This window comes from Corvus kubaryi, unplaced genomic scaffold (genome assembly GCF_017639235.1).
Source record: "Corvus kubaryi isolate FWS band 111438036 unplaced genomic scaffold, C.kubaryi_AGA036_p1.0 split1-131, whole genome shotgun sequence".
NCBI classification, from domain to species: Eukaryota; Metazoa; Chordata; class Aves; order Passeriformes; family Corvidae; genus Corvus; species Corvus kubaryi.
In genome coordinates, this window is record NW_024582073.1 from 6,102,501 (window position 1) to 6,119,830 (window position 17,330).

The 17,330-nt window shown below is 38.7% G+C and overlaps 1 protein-coding gene across 5 annotated transcripts in view; it reads left to right on the plus strand.

The window, feature by feature from the left end:
- Positions 1-17,330, plus strand: part of CORIN (corin, serine peptidase) — a 126,186-nt gene that overhangs the window by 48,196 nt on the left and 60,660 nt on the right. For 4 of the 5 annotated variants that reach the window (XM_042053613.1, XM_042053617.1, XM_042053615.1 and 1 more), the window contains one exon: positions 14,569-14,750. In XM_042053613.1, coding sequence (XP_041909547.1) covers positions 14,569-14,750 — 182 coding nt within the window. The remainder of the gene's footprint in view (positions 1-14,568; positions 14,751-17,330) is intronic. The other variant, XM_042053614.1, reaches the window with a different exon arrangement.

Genomic DNA, 17,330 nt, shown 5'->3' on the forward strand with positions numbered 1-17,330 from the left:
TTTTCATGTTGGGTATCTTTGTAAATAGAGTCGTGAAGTGGCTTGTCTTCAGTTAGAGCTCAAAGACTCCATCTGAGATCATGGCTTTTTATGCTGGATGCTGTACAAACATGCACTGAGGGGCCACCTCTTGCCTTTGAAAGTTTATAGCCCACATGAAGAAAACAAGTAAAGGATAGGAAGAGAAAGTTATACTGTCACATTAATGGCTGGGGAAGCCGAGACTGAGAAAGAAATTTTCAGTAGAGCAGAGAACTAATCTGTAACATTTATAGCCTGTATCTTTAGGCACAACATTATTTTTCGTCTTGATTAAAGTCTGAAAATTAATTTCACTTATTTATTCATTCGTGATCTAATGCACAGTGAATGCATAGCAGAACTCTCTGCCATAATTCAACCTTTTTTTTCCCCTCAGATTAATTCTGAAGGGCAAAATAATACAATGAAGGGAAAAGGCTTCTTTGATTTTTGAACTCTTTCCTACAAAGAAGTTTGTCATGTAAAAGTCTATATGTAACAAATATTTTATTGTGATGTAGTATCTATGCTACACACAGCAGTAGCCAGGTAAAAGCTTGTAGAAAGCCAAAGAGGTCAGAATAGGTCAACATGGTATGTTTGGAATGGGAGAAATTAACTAATAAAAATTAGGGTAATACCAAATAGGTTCTAAGAAGCTGTGAATAGTTTGTGTTCAGTCAAATATTTTTGAAGAGCTGCTGTTATGGCTCATAGTGGCAAATTTTATTCTGTGTTTTTTTTCTGGTTGTCTGCATTTTTTTCTATAAATAATAAAAAGGAAAAAACCAAAAAATGTAATTTTCATTGTGGACATAAAATAGGATGAAATATTAGGTCCAAAAAACCAAATCCAGAATGGTGGTGTCTTTTACTAAAAACTGTCAACAGCTTAAAGCAATTTCATTCATGTCCTCTTAGAAAATGGAAGAGAATCAATCTTCAAAGAGAAAGAGATATCTGTCTGTCATGTTTGGTATAATCCATGAATGAGACCAGTGATGTGGTTATTTTCTTTTTCCTGCTTTTGTGAACTTCACTCGAAACTTATCCGTGTTGTTTATCCTACTGACAGTGGATTAATTATATTTTATCAGAGTTAGAACAGTTAAACTTATTAAAATAATAAGACGTTGTTAAAAAACTCCTTTATGGAGTTAATTGAGGCTTTTGAAGTATTTAGGACAAGTAGTTGATCACATAGATCTTGTTTACATAGCTAATGAAAATTTTTGTTTTCAGGCTTTGAACAGGAGGCTATCAGCATACATTTGAGTCAATATCTATTATGCAAAGTCCATAATGGATTTAACTGTGTATGAGTGATGTATGGACATGTATGAGTTTGTATAGGCAATCCTCCACTGGCATGCTTCAATTTTGTTTTAATCTACTAAATTTTGACAACAAAAGCAGGTAAATATGCCAAGACAAATAGCAGCTGCTAGGACCTCTGAGTGAACAGTCTCATAGGTAGTGTGCGACCCAGCTTTTACACTATCTTTTTATAATGCACCTGCGGGGAGATGTCAAATTATGGTTGCACAGGGAACTTTGCCATTCTGCAGCTTTTAAGAAATGTTTAGATTTTACACATCTGTGAAGTTAGTTTCAGAGCAATTTTTGAAGCAAAGGTATTGAGAAACCCACCTGGAAGGACATCTAGAATCCTCTCTCATAAACCTATCAGAGATGCTTTCGTTGAAATTGGTGGTATTTACTTTTAAAAATTAAACTACTGAAATGGTGACAATCACTTATCAGGTCTCCAAGGAATAAGGTGGGACAATTTTCTCCTACCACCCACTATGTTGTCTCTTTATGTTCTTCTCATGACTCCATCCAGTGTAGTTCTTGCCATGACCCAAGCACATGGAGTGGAGGCTTCTTTCAGATGCTTATAAAGTGGCTACCAGTTGTTTCCTGAGTTCGCAGTCCTGCCTTTCACATCCTGTGGGAGCTGCTTTATCCTCTTAATACACTTGCTTTTTGATGGTGCCCCTTTAGCCTAAGGAATTTAACATGATTCACAAAGGCTATTCCAGATGTAGTTTTGGCAATGGTTGCTTGTCAAGGAGATACGGAAGATTAGAAACTTCAACTCAAAATAAAGAAGACAAGATGTTCAGTGAGTGAAGTGATATATACATAGAATGTTTGAAATCACATGTCCTTGTGACATGTTTTAAATGTTGCCATGACTTGGCTTGCAGCCCTTCAGAATCCAGCAGACTGATTTTGTAAAATCTGTCTTTGGATATAACTGAGTCATAATCCCATCTTCCATTTTTAAATTTGGGTATTGTTCACTTAAATGCAATTGTGACTTGAATCACACAGCCTTGGAGATCCAGCTAATGAAAAACATGTATAGGAGAAGTGTCTATGAAGGATGTCTGCACTTCAGGAGGCTCTCTTGAAAGCTGTTTATTGCATAGGCAAAATTACAGCAGTCCAGAGAGTGGGTATCGAGAGCCAGCCCTACAGCTGCCAGCTCCAGCTGTAGGCATACCTGAAGCCCCATTCTGTTCAAGTTACAAAGCATTTTATACTTTTCTTCACTGAGTATCTTGATACATAACAACCAATAAGCACCATACACAATACCTTTACATTTGCCTATAGCCTATCATAGCTACTACCATCACCATATTATAGTCATTATTATCCAATCACAAGAGTAAGCAAGTTACAATTTAAGCTTACAATGGAAAATGCTCAGACCTCTCTTCTTGCTACATCAACATTTCTTGTTTGCCTGCCATACCTCTCTTTTTGGTAAAGACATGTTTTCTATTTATTTATGCTCTTCTTGAGACTTATTTACTTGGTGAAAAACATGTCTTTGTTTGTAGTCACATACCTTTGCCCTAATCATAAAAATCTCCTTCCAACTCATCTCCAACCTTTGCCTTCTCAGTTATTCAGTGATCACTGGTCCAGCAAAACATCTTTTACTCTATATCAAAACTTGCTTTCATTTCTATCTCATCCTCAGTTTCTACATTCAGAGATCTTTCTGCCAAGCCTACATATCTGTGAAACTTTCTTACCAAACTTTCATCCTTCCCAACAAACATGTATAGTCAAATCCTGTCAAAAAGGAATGCAAAAATTATAGAGAGAGTGGGATAAAGTTGCAAATGCTTGCCCACACAAATACTGTTCTCTATCTGCCAGTTATTTTTGTGTCTTGTCATTGTTGATTTAAAGCATCCTCCTAAGGGAATTGATATATTACTGTTTAGCAGAAAAGCTGAGGAATACACAGGGTCTGTGTTACTTGAAAAAGCCCAGAACAGCAAAACAAATGAATAATTTTTTCTTTCATTTTGTCCTTTCTACCAGTTAATAACCTTCCAATAACTGTAATTTAACCAATAGTAATAATAATAATGATATTATGGTGTAATTTTTTGATAAGTAAAATGTTGAGGATAGAGTTGCTATGGCAGATAGTCAATATGCTGTGAGAAACATTTTGTAAATCTTTCCTGCACAATGTAAATACTCAGTGTCAGCTCCAGTCTACCATCAAATTGATAGCACACTAATTCAAGGTGAAGTACTAATTAGAAGTACTTCTAATTAGAAGAACTAATTTACAGCAGCAAGAAAGTGAAATGGTTGAGAGGTGTAATACATTGGGTAGGGATTCAAACTAGCAAAACCCTCTGTTTAAGGTATCTTTAAAATAGCACTAGACAGTTCCTATGTACTTTTGAAAGTGTTTATGTGCAGTAACAGATGTCATATGCAAAGTCATTAGTGAAAACACATTTCAGTGAGTGTACTGAACAGACATGAATTTCTAAATATAAGGAGACAGTGAATAAAATCAGGGAGACTTGAAATGGAAAACTGAGTAAGTAATAAATAGATACATGGATCAAAGAAAATCTACAATATGCAGATCCAGAAAGTGATGAAATATATGCACAGAGAAAGGAACAAGAAGAAAACCAATCCTCAAGCCCCAATTCCTGCTCTAAGGAAAGATAATTTTTCAAAAACCAAAATTTTATTTCTGCTGTCCTAGGAGTATAACATGTTCTTCATGAGACATGAGTGAGACCTTTAGTTAAGAAACAGCTGGTTTACATATGACCTCAAAGAAGGGAATGGTCACATTTCTCTGAAGAAATGGAGTGGACCATCTTGCCAAGAAATGAATGAAGAAACAGTGGTTACAAAATTCCATTTCTAGAGATATACCTTTCTTCTCAGTGCAGCCTGTATTATTCATAAATAATTTCATAGTTAATGAGTTATATTATTAGTCTTGTCTAACTGTTATTCACAGGGCAGAAAACAATGTGCTAATGAGAAGATTATAGTTAAGAGTATACTCCGTCAGAACTCAGACCATGAAGTCAATGTGTCATACTCATCACCTTAGGAGCCACTACTACTTGCTTTCAAGCCTAGACCATATATAAATGTGACAAATACAAAGTTTGCTTTTGCAAGGAATGCTAGGGAGAACATCACTAAGGCTGTGGCATGGGCCAAAATGCCTGTATTTAAAGTTGACAAGCATATCTTAGAGAACCCTTTCTCCAGATATGTATAATTGTTGAGGGGAAAAAAAAATTTAAAAGCACCATTTAACTCTCTTTTTGGATGCCTAAATAATACCCTGGGCAAAAACAGAAAGAAAAACATGGGTTGCTTATGAAAAAGCACTCTGTAATCACCAACAGTGCTTAAGTATTTGAGCATTGAAACTTGAAATTTATTTGGGAAGTTGCTCTAATAAGTAGTAAGCTCTTCCTCACAGCTTCTAGAAGAGGGAGATAAGGGAAATAGAAGATAAAATGTCTTTACCTTAGGGGAACTTCTGTTTATAAAGTCTATGTATCTGTGGCTGTGCCTACAGAACTTAATCCCCAATTTCTACCTTACACATCAGAAACATCATGGAGTCTCTGAAAGCATCTCTGTAACTGTCATGGCTCAGCTGCTGTGGGTGGACCTAAAGGGTCCCGATAACTAGGGGCAGCACTGGATCTAGGTACAGGCCCTTACAGGAACAGGGCCTGAAGTTGGCCTCTGTGATGCCAACTCTTTTACACAGGTGCAGTGTCAGGAAGGACAAACCAGGGGCAAAATATAGGGGAAAAGGACAGAGAAATAGGATGCTGGAGAGAATGTGTTTTCCGCATTCAGAGAACTGTCCCTTCCCTGCCCACAAACTGTTTAAAATTACTGGTATGTATAATTTGTAAATTATATTAATTTCTTGTGCCTAAGAAATTAATTTAAAAAATTAAAAGTCAGAAAAGTAATATAGAAATATAGGCAATGGGATCCTACATTGGCCAGAATTATGTGTGTGGTCCAATGCACGTGAAGCCAGCATTTGCCATAGCAGGCAGCATCAAACCTTCATGGAGTGTTTCACCCTCTCCACTGATCTAATTACAATGCATGTGTTGGGGGGAATTATGGATGCAGCAGAGTTAAAAGGTTATCAAATAGACAAACATTTTTGAGAACAATCTGGGCATGGGAATATCTGCTTGAAACTGTATTTCACAATGCTGCTCAGAGAAGTTAAGGGAAGGAGGCAGAAAGGAAAATCAGGAGGGCCGGTTATTTTATTAATGAATATGTTATTGACTGATTACCTTCAGTCCTGTTGTTGCAATGATTCGCTCTGTGTATTATCTATTATAAGCTGTGGTTTATGGTTCCTAAGTTGGTATGCTAACTAGAGATCATAAGTCATTCTCCTGCACATGCAATATAATATTTCTTATCATTTTTGCAGCTGAAATAATTGTTTACAACTACTCTTAAAATTAGCATGGCTTTTTGTTAATGTTTGTTTGCTAATTTAATCTATCTTCTAGAAAACATGCTTTTCACAAAATAAAATTTATTTAATTTAACAAATTGCAATAATTGTAGGATAGGAACTTTCGGTAAAACCTTGCATTTTCATAAACCTTTTGGGAGTATTAACACTGATCGTTTCTTGTTGGACTGGTGTACCTGGGCTCACAACCAGAAACATACAGAGGAGGTAACATTTTATCTTAGTTTGGTAGATAGAACTCTTTTACTAGATATGAGTACATCCTCTTGTGCAGCAATTAGTAAACAAAATGGTTTTGTATTGAAGCGTGGTTAAAGAATTCTCCAAGAATTTGTATGTATTTTCTGCTCATGTTTAGCTTCTTTTAGTGCCCATCTTATTAACAAATAACTTATAAACCACCTGCACTCAAAACCTAATGAGAATTCAGTAAGTGGGGCATTCTTCCTCTCACAAGTTTGTCTCTTCTGTCAGAAGTTATTGCTGCCCTATTGAAGACCCCAGTGGCAAGCACCAGACTCACAGGCTGAGCAGGGCAGTCAAACTGGAATCACAAGATTATACAGGTGGGGAGGAAAGAAACTTCTCGAACTCCTCTGGCTGGGATCAGGACCAGCATTAAAGATGAATGAAACGCCTCAGGGACATTCTCAATTGAGATTTGAGTATCTCTAAGGATGGAGGTTTCACAACCCTTCTGGAGAACATGTTCCAGACTACTGTTTCATGATAGATAATGCTATATAAAATGCTAGTGGTGCTGAAAGAATCAGTATTATCCTGTTCTCCTGCTTGTTATTCCCCATCTCACCCATGTCTTTTCCATGTCCTGTCATGAGTATTCTTTCAGCTCCATGACAAATTGGATGTGGAAACTGATCTGAATTAAATTAGGAGTGACCGATGTTATCCATTGTGTAACAGCATGAAGTGCTGTGCTGGCACAAAGAAGTAGGGAAGAGAGGTGGGGAGAGGTTCTGGAGCAAGCTGATGGCGGGTGGGACAGCTTCTTTAAATTGATGACATCTGCTTCTGCCAGATTTAAGTATTTGTGAAACAATTTTAATGTGAACTGGAAGTAGCATGATAATGGATTACAATGATTTTCTACTTGACAGAGAGGATCCTTGAATGTCAATGAGTGAGAGGTGTGTCTGTGATTCTTTAGGATTCCTGACAAGATGCAGCTCAGAAAGTTTTAACTTGGGCTGATTCTTGAGGTCTTCCTTTTGGCAATGCTCGGAAGTGCACAGGGAAACATGAGTTCTGGAAAACTGCATGAAATTAAAGGTACCTCTCACAGTCATCTGTGGAAATGGGAGACAGTTCTTTAGGTACAATATTGTTTTGGGTGCCTTTATTATCCTGATGATACAAATAGTTAGAACAGCTGTGCAGTGTATGATTTACTTCCAGTTAGTCCAGAATTCCTGTAGCAATACTGTGATTGAAATACTGGTGTGTGATATAGAGGACTTCTGTTTCACTGTGACAGCTTCTCTTTCCCAAGTGCGAATTTTGTTTGCTAAAATCAAAAAACCTCGTAACCTGGATTTTCAGGCATTTTAAGAGTTTGTTTCATTTTGGTTTTTTAAAGAAATTTCTATAGAGTAAACTAAATAAACAGTGCGTTCATCATTTGCATAATAAATACTAGGCAAGAATTTTCAGAAATTTGACTTCATTTAGGAGTCATTTTGGCAGACAGTACAAGATTGTAAAAATAGCTCATAATTGTAGCAATATTCTTAATAATACTTATTAAAACTGATTCATGGCTGAAATAAAGCTCTAATGAATTAATTTAGTGCCTCTCTCCCATTTTTACTGTTGTCTTTGAATCAAGTTATGGGATCAGTAAGACAAGTCTGGAAGGGCTGATTGCTTTAGTCAGGACAGATCATCCCAACTGATTATGGTCATTGTACAAAACACACTGAATAATTTTGATAGATTTTTTTTTTGTGGCAATAATTTCAATGCTATATTGAAAAATTTATTCTTCTGCTGTACAGTGTATACTTTAGGAGTTTCTGATTGTTATGGTATTATAAGCCCAACTTGTGATATATTGTGCTGTCATGGAAAGTGACTGAGGAGTTAGAGTGGATTTCTGAATTTTTTTCTTGCTGCTTCATAGAACCATACAATATCCCAGACTGGAAGGTACCCACAAGGATCATGAAAGTCCAGCTCCTGGTCCTGCACAGGACCATCCCGAAGAGTCACACCATGTGCCTGGGAGAATTGTCCAAATGCTTCTTGAGTTCTGTCAGGCTGGTGCTGTGACCACTTCCCTGGAGAGCCTGTTTCAGTGCCCAACCACCCTCTGGGGCAAGAACCTTTTCCTGATACCCAACATAAACCTCTCCTGACTCAGCTCCATGGTGTTTCCTCGAGTCCTGTCACTGGTCACAAACTTGAAGAGATCGGTGCCTACCCCTCCAGTTCCTCTCATGAGGAACTTGCAGACTGTGATGAGGTCTCCTCTCAGTCTCCTCTTCTCCACACTGAACAGACCAAGTGTCCTCAGTCTCTCTTCATATTGTTCCCCTCTAGACCCTTCACCATCTCTATTGCCCTCCTTTGGATGCTCTCTAATAGTTTAATAGCTTACATTTTGGCACCCAAAACTGCCCCCACGACTCGAGGTGAGGCCGCCCCAGTGCACAGCAGAGCAGGACAATCCCCTGCCTTGCCTGGCTGGCGATGCTGTTCCTGATGTCCCCCAGGACACAGCTGGTCCTCCTGGCTGCCACAGTACACTGCTGACTCAGACGAGACTCCTTATTTTGGTCAAAATAATTTATCTGGGTTTTGTCTACAAAATAAATTATTACACTGACTAAAAATTCTAACTTGCATTGTAGAGACTGTATGTGTCCATTGTTAAGGATATCAACAGGCTTTGGCCACATTGTCTGAAAAGCATTTCTAGGCCTGAAAGAGATGTTAAATGACAGCATTTGATGTAGAAGATGTAAAATTCAACAGCACCTGCTGCTTCCTTTACTCATTTTTGGATGGATAAGAAGAGTCTTTTTAATCTAATGGTATATCTGGATTTGTACCCAGTTCCACTTTCACTGGAATCAGGAATTTATATTTCCTCCCTCTGTCTGAACAGCCTTCAGACTTCTGTGTGAGCTCTTTGTTAAGTACGGTACTCTTGGATGTCAGATGTGTTCTAAGACTTTTGCAAGTATAACTCTAGCCGTCTCTTTCCTGTTGCCATGAGACATGGCAACTATTAAGGAGTAGTTAATTTGACATGTAATTCTTAGAGAAAAAAATCTGTATGGACCCACAGAAGAGAGTCCAGCTTTTTCTTTTAATTTGGTTTTGACTCTTTTCTGTTCTCATAGCCTTTAAACAGATTGTTCTTCCATGCTGCAGGCACTCCATTTAGTATCTCCATATTTTTCTTTCTCATTGTGTAACCCAGGCTTTTTTCAGTCTCTTGGAAAGGGCCTTCCTCTTGTAGCTCATCTGTAATTGCCAGCTTCATGACAGCAAATGGGGCATCCATGAGTGTATGAGTGTATCTGTAAATCCTTATACTGAGTCCCTGTAGGGCAGATGAGTGGGCACCGACCCGCAGTTCAGCCAATTAATGTGAGGCCTTAATCTTGTCCAAACAGCTGCAACCATTATTCAGGCTCTCACCCCAGGGAATCTGAGCTGCTATGCCTTTTGCCAGGTTCACCTCTGAGTCCTTTTTTCTCCTTTAAGATATTAGATGTTTCTCAGACTGTGGTCCTATCCTTTTATAGGTTAGTTTTGCATCTTACACACAGGAACCTGCTTCGAGAAAACACTACATGCACTTGGGCTAAAAACTAGGTGGGAGGTAATGCAGCTAGCTCTGCTTTGAGTGTTACAAAGTGTTACATGGAATTGAGGCGCCATCCTTAAATGTTGCTATATGGATTCACTACAATTTTATCAAGTGAAATAACCACAAAAATCTAAAATAATCTTGCTTTCTTTTCAGATTTTATTTTTTGCAAAGAAGTAAACTTCAGATTTAAGCCCCCATCTAGAGACAAAATAGAAAATTCAAACTCTCAAATGAACTTGCAAGTTAGAGACAAAAACCAAACAATAAAAGATAAAAATGCCTAATTTTCTTGATTGTGGGAAAGTGAAACATTAGCAGCCAATTCATTTATAAATCCATGAATCAAGAAGCAATATTGAGGGGTTTATGAGTTTGTCTCATAAAACTCTGTCAGTGACTGGGCTGCTCTCCATGTTGGAGTACTGTGAGAGGGTACTGAGAAAGATTTCACAAGAATGATTGCTCTAGAAAACCGCCACCCTGAGTGTGTGTGTTTGCTCTGCTGTAGAAACTTATTTTTCTGACATTTATATTCTGTAGAAGTCTTTATTGTTAGAAAACCATGGAAAGGATTAAAGACAATTAGAACTCACAAAGGCTGGTGCGTGAGCTCATCACTTCAACTTGTTTGATTTCAGAGCTGTTGTTTTCTTCTTCCCATAATTACATCATGTTTCATTTTGTCCTTGTACTCATCCTCCCTGCCTCAGAAATCTCTCACAACTGTATTACCAATTCCTTTATTTTGCCTCAGGCCTGAGATCTATCATCATTCTTAGCATGTGTGCCTATGAATGATACAGCAAAATATCCTACAGTTGCTTTTAACTTGGTTCAGTACCTGAATACAGCTTATTGTATGGCCACAGAAAAAGTTATCCTGAACAACTGAAGGGATGAAGCTTGGGAAAGAACAGTAATGAAAACCAGCAATAGCTGAATATGTTCATCAGTCTGCTATTCAGATTTTTATTTCTTTTGGTGCCTTACAGTTCTTAATGTTAGTATTTCTGTGCAGCTGAATTCACTGAAGTGTGGATTTTAAGTGTGGGGAAGCCAACCACAGAAATAAAAATATTTTCTCTCTTTCATCAAAATACATTTTCAGGAGTTTTTCTATTAATATCCTGAAGAGCAGAATCACACCCTAATATGTTATAACCTGCTTCTGTGCCTGCCACTGATGCTGAATCAGTTATGGCAAGATTGCCAAAGACCTGCCAGTTTATTTTTAAAACTATTGGTCTCCAAGTAGCTGTAAATAAGAATAATCAAGATAAAGACTTTAAATAATATTTTCATTCTCCAGCATATTAAGCAATATGTGCATACTAAACTTGATCATTATCCAGAAATATTTAAGTTATGGAGTACACATGACTCAGTATTGAAACTGGGCCAAACATTGCAGCAGTTGCTGGATAATCCCATGTTTTCTGATTTGTTAAAGCTTCTCTAGAGACTGCAAATTCTGCTTGGCTTATTAGATCACCATGCAGTTGTCTTTTAGAAGACCGGTAATTTCCAAATTATTACTGTTCTGTGGTAGGTTGACCCTGGCTGGTCACCAGGTGCCCTCCAAAGCTGCTCTGTTACTCCCCTCCTCAGCTGGACAGGGGAGAGAAAATAGAACAAAAGCCTCATAGATTGAGATACAGACAAGGAGAGATCACTCACCAACTACAGTCATAGGCAAAACAGACTCAGCTTGGGGTAAGAAATTTAATTCACTGCTAATCAAATCAGAGCAGGGTAATGAGAAAAGAAACTCCGTATCTTAAAACACATTCCTCACGCCCCTCTCTTCTTCCTGCGTTAAACTTTGGTCATGAATTCTCTACATCCTGCCCCCTCAGAGGTGCAGGGGGTGGGGAGTGTGGGCTGTGGTCAGTTCATCGCACGTTGTCACTGTCACTCCTTCCTTCTCAGGAGAAGGACTCCTCACACTCTTCCTCTGCTCCAGCATGGGGTCCCTCCTAAGTGACACCGTCCTCCATGAACTTCTCCAGTGTGAGTCCTTCCCATGGGCTGCAGGTCTTCATGAACTGCTCCAGTGTGGGGTCCCTCCCACAGTGTGCAGTCCTTCAGGCACAGGCTGCTCCCGTGAGGGTTCACCACAGGGTCACAAGAACTGCCAGCAAACCTGCTCCAGTGTGGGCTTCCCACAGCTTCCTTTGGGCATCCACCTGTTCCAGTGTGGGGTCCTCCAGGGGCTGCAGGTGAATATCTTCACCACCATGGACCTCCATGGGCTGCAGGGCACAGCTGCCTCATCGTGGGCTGCACCATGGGCTGCAGGGGAATCTCTGCTCCAGCGCCTGGAGCACCTCCTGCCCCTCCTGCTGCACTGACCTTGGTATCTACAGAATTGCTTCTTTCCCATATTTACACTCTTTTCTCCTGGCTGCAGCTGCCTTTGCACAGTATTTTTTCCCTGCCTCCTCAAATATTACAGAGGTACAACTGCTGTCTCTGATGGGCTCAGCCTTGCCCAGTAGTGGGTCTGTCTTGGATCTGACTGGAATTGGCTCTTTCAGACAAAGGAGAAGCTTCTGGCAGCTTCTCACAGGAGCCACCCCTGTATCCCTTCTGCTATGAGAACCTTGCCATGAAAATCTGATATAGTATCCAAACATTTGCACTGCAGTCTATATTCAAATACTGGACTGCTTAATTTAAATAAATGAGGTGAACTTCTTGTATTTGTGGGTTTTTCTCATAGAGATGTAAAGAATTCAATGTGCAGATACATCTTCCGAAAAAAATTACTTCCAACATTTTTGGAAGCTCTTTAACTATTATGCGTAAGTATAACACTGCATAGTTTTATTTTAATATAACTTTTTACTATTATTTTTAAAATTTCGATTGAAATGAATGTTCAGTATGTTGAAAGACCTTTGGAAACAAGGAGCCATATAGATGGAACTTTGCTATAGTTAAATTTTAAGAAATTGACATACACATAATACTATTGCCTGATTGCTAAATGTCAGGTTATAGCTGAAGTGCTTTGAAAGTTAATGATTCTGGTGTGGGTCAGGAAAAAAAGAAATCACTCCAAATACTCCAGACATGTGTGAAACTTCATCTGAGAGCCCTCAAGAACTCTTTATGATTCGTTTATTTGTTTGGGTTTTTTTTCAAATAGCATTCTCATTCGTAGAAATCATGTGCAGATTGGCTAACTGTGGTAAACTCAAGTAGATCTCTGTCACAGACTTGGTAAATTCAAGTAATGTCCCTGCTAACACTTTTTTTGAGAACAAAAACTTACAAACTTAGCCGAATGTACTGTCTTCAAATGACTACTTGTGATCATCAGGTATGCTCCATTGCACCAGTGAATGAGGTAGAATCACTGCTTACAATACTTTTCACTGTAATTCAGTTTTGTAGCATGTTTTGTGTTTTTGTAAAAAATGAACAGAAAGTTAAATTAAACATATCAGATTGAATATAATAGAGGCTTACCACTCACCAACAGATCAAATCAATACTCCATTTTAGCTTTGTGACATCTTATTTCTCACAGATATTTAGAAACTCAAGTGCCTTCTGTAGTAAGTACAGCATTTCTTTCAGCATTTTGTGTATTAGGGAGCCTCTGTCAAACCAGAAGTGTTATTAGGATATTAGCTAAGAATGAAAAGCTAAAAAATGTCTGGAGACAGTCACTTGCCTTGTCAAATCCCCTTTATTTAAGGAGTTTCTCAAGCTCCAGACAGGAGGCAGTCATGGCTGCTTGACAGCTCTTGTGCCCTTTCTTTCTCTCCATATCAAACAGTCTCTGTAAAAACCAGAAGGGTTTTTAGCACATGTTTATCTGAAGAGCCTTTACAATTCAGATTAACTTAGTTTGCCAGTACAATGTGCAGAACTAATAAGTGGCAATTCTTCTGTCCATCAGTGGAACCATTCTTGGTTTTGTACACAGCCAGATAGGTGATCTTTGGTGCAAAAATTTTCTGTCTCTCAATAGATCACAATAAAAAAACCTGGTGGTGAAAAGTGCTGTTTTAGAACATATATGCTTCTTTCCAGGCAACAAGTAAGCTGCCATCCAGGAAACTGCAAGAGACAACTTTAGAGCTAAATTCCTTGACTTGTTTCCAAGACAAGTTCAATACTTCAGCATGTGAAGTGCATTGTGTAAAAGCCCTTAGCATTACCTGGAGAATATATCTCTAAAGATACCTTTTTTGAAAAAGTGGCTCCAACCACTTTTTCCACCACTGTAATGAACTCAGTAACAACACTGGCAGCACAGTGTCTTTTTAGATACTAAGCAGAGAAAGGCAACCATACTGACTTCAGAATAGTTATGCAAGTGAGTATTTTGCTTTACACCAATCTCTTTGTTACCACTGTAGTCAGACAGCTCCAGCAGCTTTTTATTCCTTTCTTGTGGTCGCTGCCATGTCATACAGTTGCTAACAGTACCATGTTATTCTCTGTTACTGTAAAATGAAACACTAAGTTAGTCAATTTTTGGGTACTGTAGACTTCTTCAGTTCAAGCCACTTACTTGTGATTGAATATGGAATTCTAGCCATGGTTTTGAGATGGACAGGTACAACCTAGAGTCAGACATAAAGAGAAAGATGTAAGTGGTGTACTAGGAAAAAGAGCTTTCTGTGGCATTATGAGTGGTTATGAATAAAGTAAAATTGAATTTGCTAAAGCCTAAGATATTCTGCAGTAATTTAGACAAACTGCAAAAGTTGTATTGAAAATTTAAGCACTCTAAGGGTATGGGTGCTGCTGTATAGAATGCAAACTTTGCTGAAAGCTCTTATTATTACTTTTTGCTCTGTTTAAAAAGTTTTCACAACATACTAAAGTAATAATAATAATTTTTGATTTTGTTCTCTCTTTTATTCAGTCAAGTACTCTTGCCCTGCAGGACATTTTGTGAGGCAGCAAAAGAAGGCTGTGAACCAGTCCTGGGTATGGTAAATGCTTCTTGGCCAGACTTCTTGAAGTGCTCTCAATTCCAAAACAAAACTGAGAATGACACCACTACAAGGATATGCTTCTCACCACACCAAGGAAATGGAAAGCAGTGTATGTTCCCATTCTTAACCATTACACTGTGATTATGAGTTTTCACTTAATAATGTATTTTTTTCCTGTGTAGAAAAAGCTCTGGGTTGTAACTATTATTTCTTGTTCTGTTATTATGTTCCATCTTATTACTGTGATGGTAATTACAGTTTGCAGTGCTTTAATTATTTAGGCTGATTTTTTTCAGACTTGTGTTGATTCAAAGCCTTTTTATTTTACATCAAAATTTCTGAGCTGTTTCGAGGAAAGAAGGTTGGAGGAAAGTAATACGACCTGTTGACTTTCTATTTGCTAGCTCTAGCAAATACAGGTTTGTTATTTGGAACAGGAACCTGATACACAGGCCAAATTTCAAGCCTATCTCCTTTTTCCTTGCTGTAAAAATGATCCCAAAACTGATCAAGAGGTAAACTTCTCAAAAAGCATGGCCTTTACACACCCACACGTAAAGTCATAGAATCATTTAGCTTGGAAAAGATACTGAAGGTCATCCAGTCCAACTGTTAATTCAGCACTGCCAAATCCACCACTAAACCCTGTCCCTAAGCATCATGTCTACACGTTTTAGAAACCTTCAGGGATGGTGACTACACCACTTACCTTGGAAGCCTGTTCTGATGACTGACCAGCCTTCCCATGAAGAAATTTTTCCTACTATCAAATCTAAACCTCCCCTGGTGCTCCTTGAGGCTGTTACCTCCTGTCATATTGTTTATTACTTGGGAGAAGAGACTGACTGCCACCTTTTTACAACCTCTTTTCAGGCAGTTGAAGAAAGTGATCAGGTCTCCCCTGAGCCTTTTTTTCTCCAGGCTAAACACCCCCAGCTCCCTTATCACTCTGCTGTCCTTCTCTGGACACACTCTAGCACCTCAGTGTCTTTCTTGTACTGAGGGGCCCAAACTAAACACAGGATTTGAGCTGTGGCCTCACCAGTCCCGAGTACAGGGGGACAATCCTGCTGCCTACAGGGCCCTGGTCCTGCTGGCCACACTATTGCTGATACAGGCCAGGGTGCCATTGGCCTTCTTGGTCACCTGGGCACAGCTGGCTCATGTTCAGCCAGCTGTTGACCAGCATTCCCAGGTCATTTTCCACCAGTCAGCTTTCCAGCCAGTCTCTAAAAACAAGGCATTTCCATCTCCTCAGAGGTGCTGCTCTAAAGGCATATTTTTGAGGAGTCATGAAGTAAAGGAGGCTGTTGTCCACACCCAACTTCATCTGTGGGAAATTTTGTAATGGCTGAGGTAGGGAAAAATCCAAAAGATTGTGTCTTGTTAAAGTTGAATATTTCCAGGAAATTTGAACAACGTCCACAAATGTTTATTATTGAGTCCTATGGTATTTTGTGCAAGTTTCTGTAGTGAAAGCCTCTGGGAGCTGTGTCTTAACTGTATGATAATAATATATGCTAAGTATGCTGAAAAAATTAGTCTAATGGATCTCTCCAAATTGGAACAGTAAGCAAGTAATTATAAAATGCATATTTTTTTTCTGTGCCTCAAATTCCCCATGTAAAAAGGGACTAAAAGTGTCCTTTAACTCGCAGGGTTGTTGTAACCATATGTTTGTTGATGCCTTTGGTATCATAGGGGTTAACATAATAGAAATAAGGAGTACCTAATTTTGTCTTCATGGCAGGTTCAAATAATCAAGGTAAGAAGCTGTAGCATAAATAAATACGTAAGTGTGGTAAAGGCTTATACGTTGAATAGTAAGAATAATTAGCCATGAACAATGGGTGACTATCATATCATTAACTGAGCATGATCACAGAATGAGGTATAATTTTGAAAAAGCAACAGAATGTTAAAGACCTGGATTTCAGGCCTCTGTGGTACACAAACTGAATACAAGGCATAATATAAATATACCTGTTAAATTTTGACAAATTATAGCTGATTACAATGTTCAAAAGCTCCACCAAATCTAGATAGCTGAACTTAAATTAAGACAGAGGAGATTTCTCACTTACGAAACTTTCAAGTTTCAGAACATCCCGTGGCTAAAATAATGTATTTAGTACTGCTAGAGAAGAAGCTTTTTAGAATAGTGCCTGCCTGGTTAATTAATGTTCCATAATCTGTAGGGCAGGACTGGTATTGATCTGGTAGTGAACTGCAGGAATTACAGAGAAGTACACAGTAGAAGCTTGCTTTTTCTCACCAGGGGAAGAAATGTAGAGCCAGTTGTGAGATCTGCTGCTCCTACCTGGCAGACTGTGGGGACCCAGGCTATTTATTGTCAGTTCTGACATCCTGCTGTATAAAACAAAAGGGGTTTTTAAAATTAAATTTTTTGTTGTGAACTATTGGGCACAATGCTTGGATGTGAATGGTTTTCATGCAGAATGAGAGACTACAATTGAGCTGTCTTCCAGGACCTGCAGGGAGCCTACAAGAAAGATGGAGACAGGCTATTTACAAGAACACATAGTGATAGGACAAGGGGGAAAGGCTTCAAACTGAGAGTAGGTTTAGATTAGATATTAGGAAGAAAATCTTTGCTGTGAGGGTGCTGAGGCACTGGAACAGGTTGACCAGAGAAGCTGTGGATGCCCCATCCCTGGAAGTGTTCAGG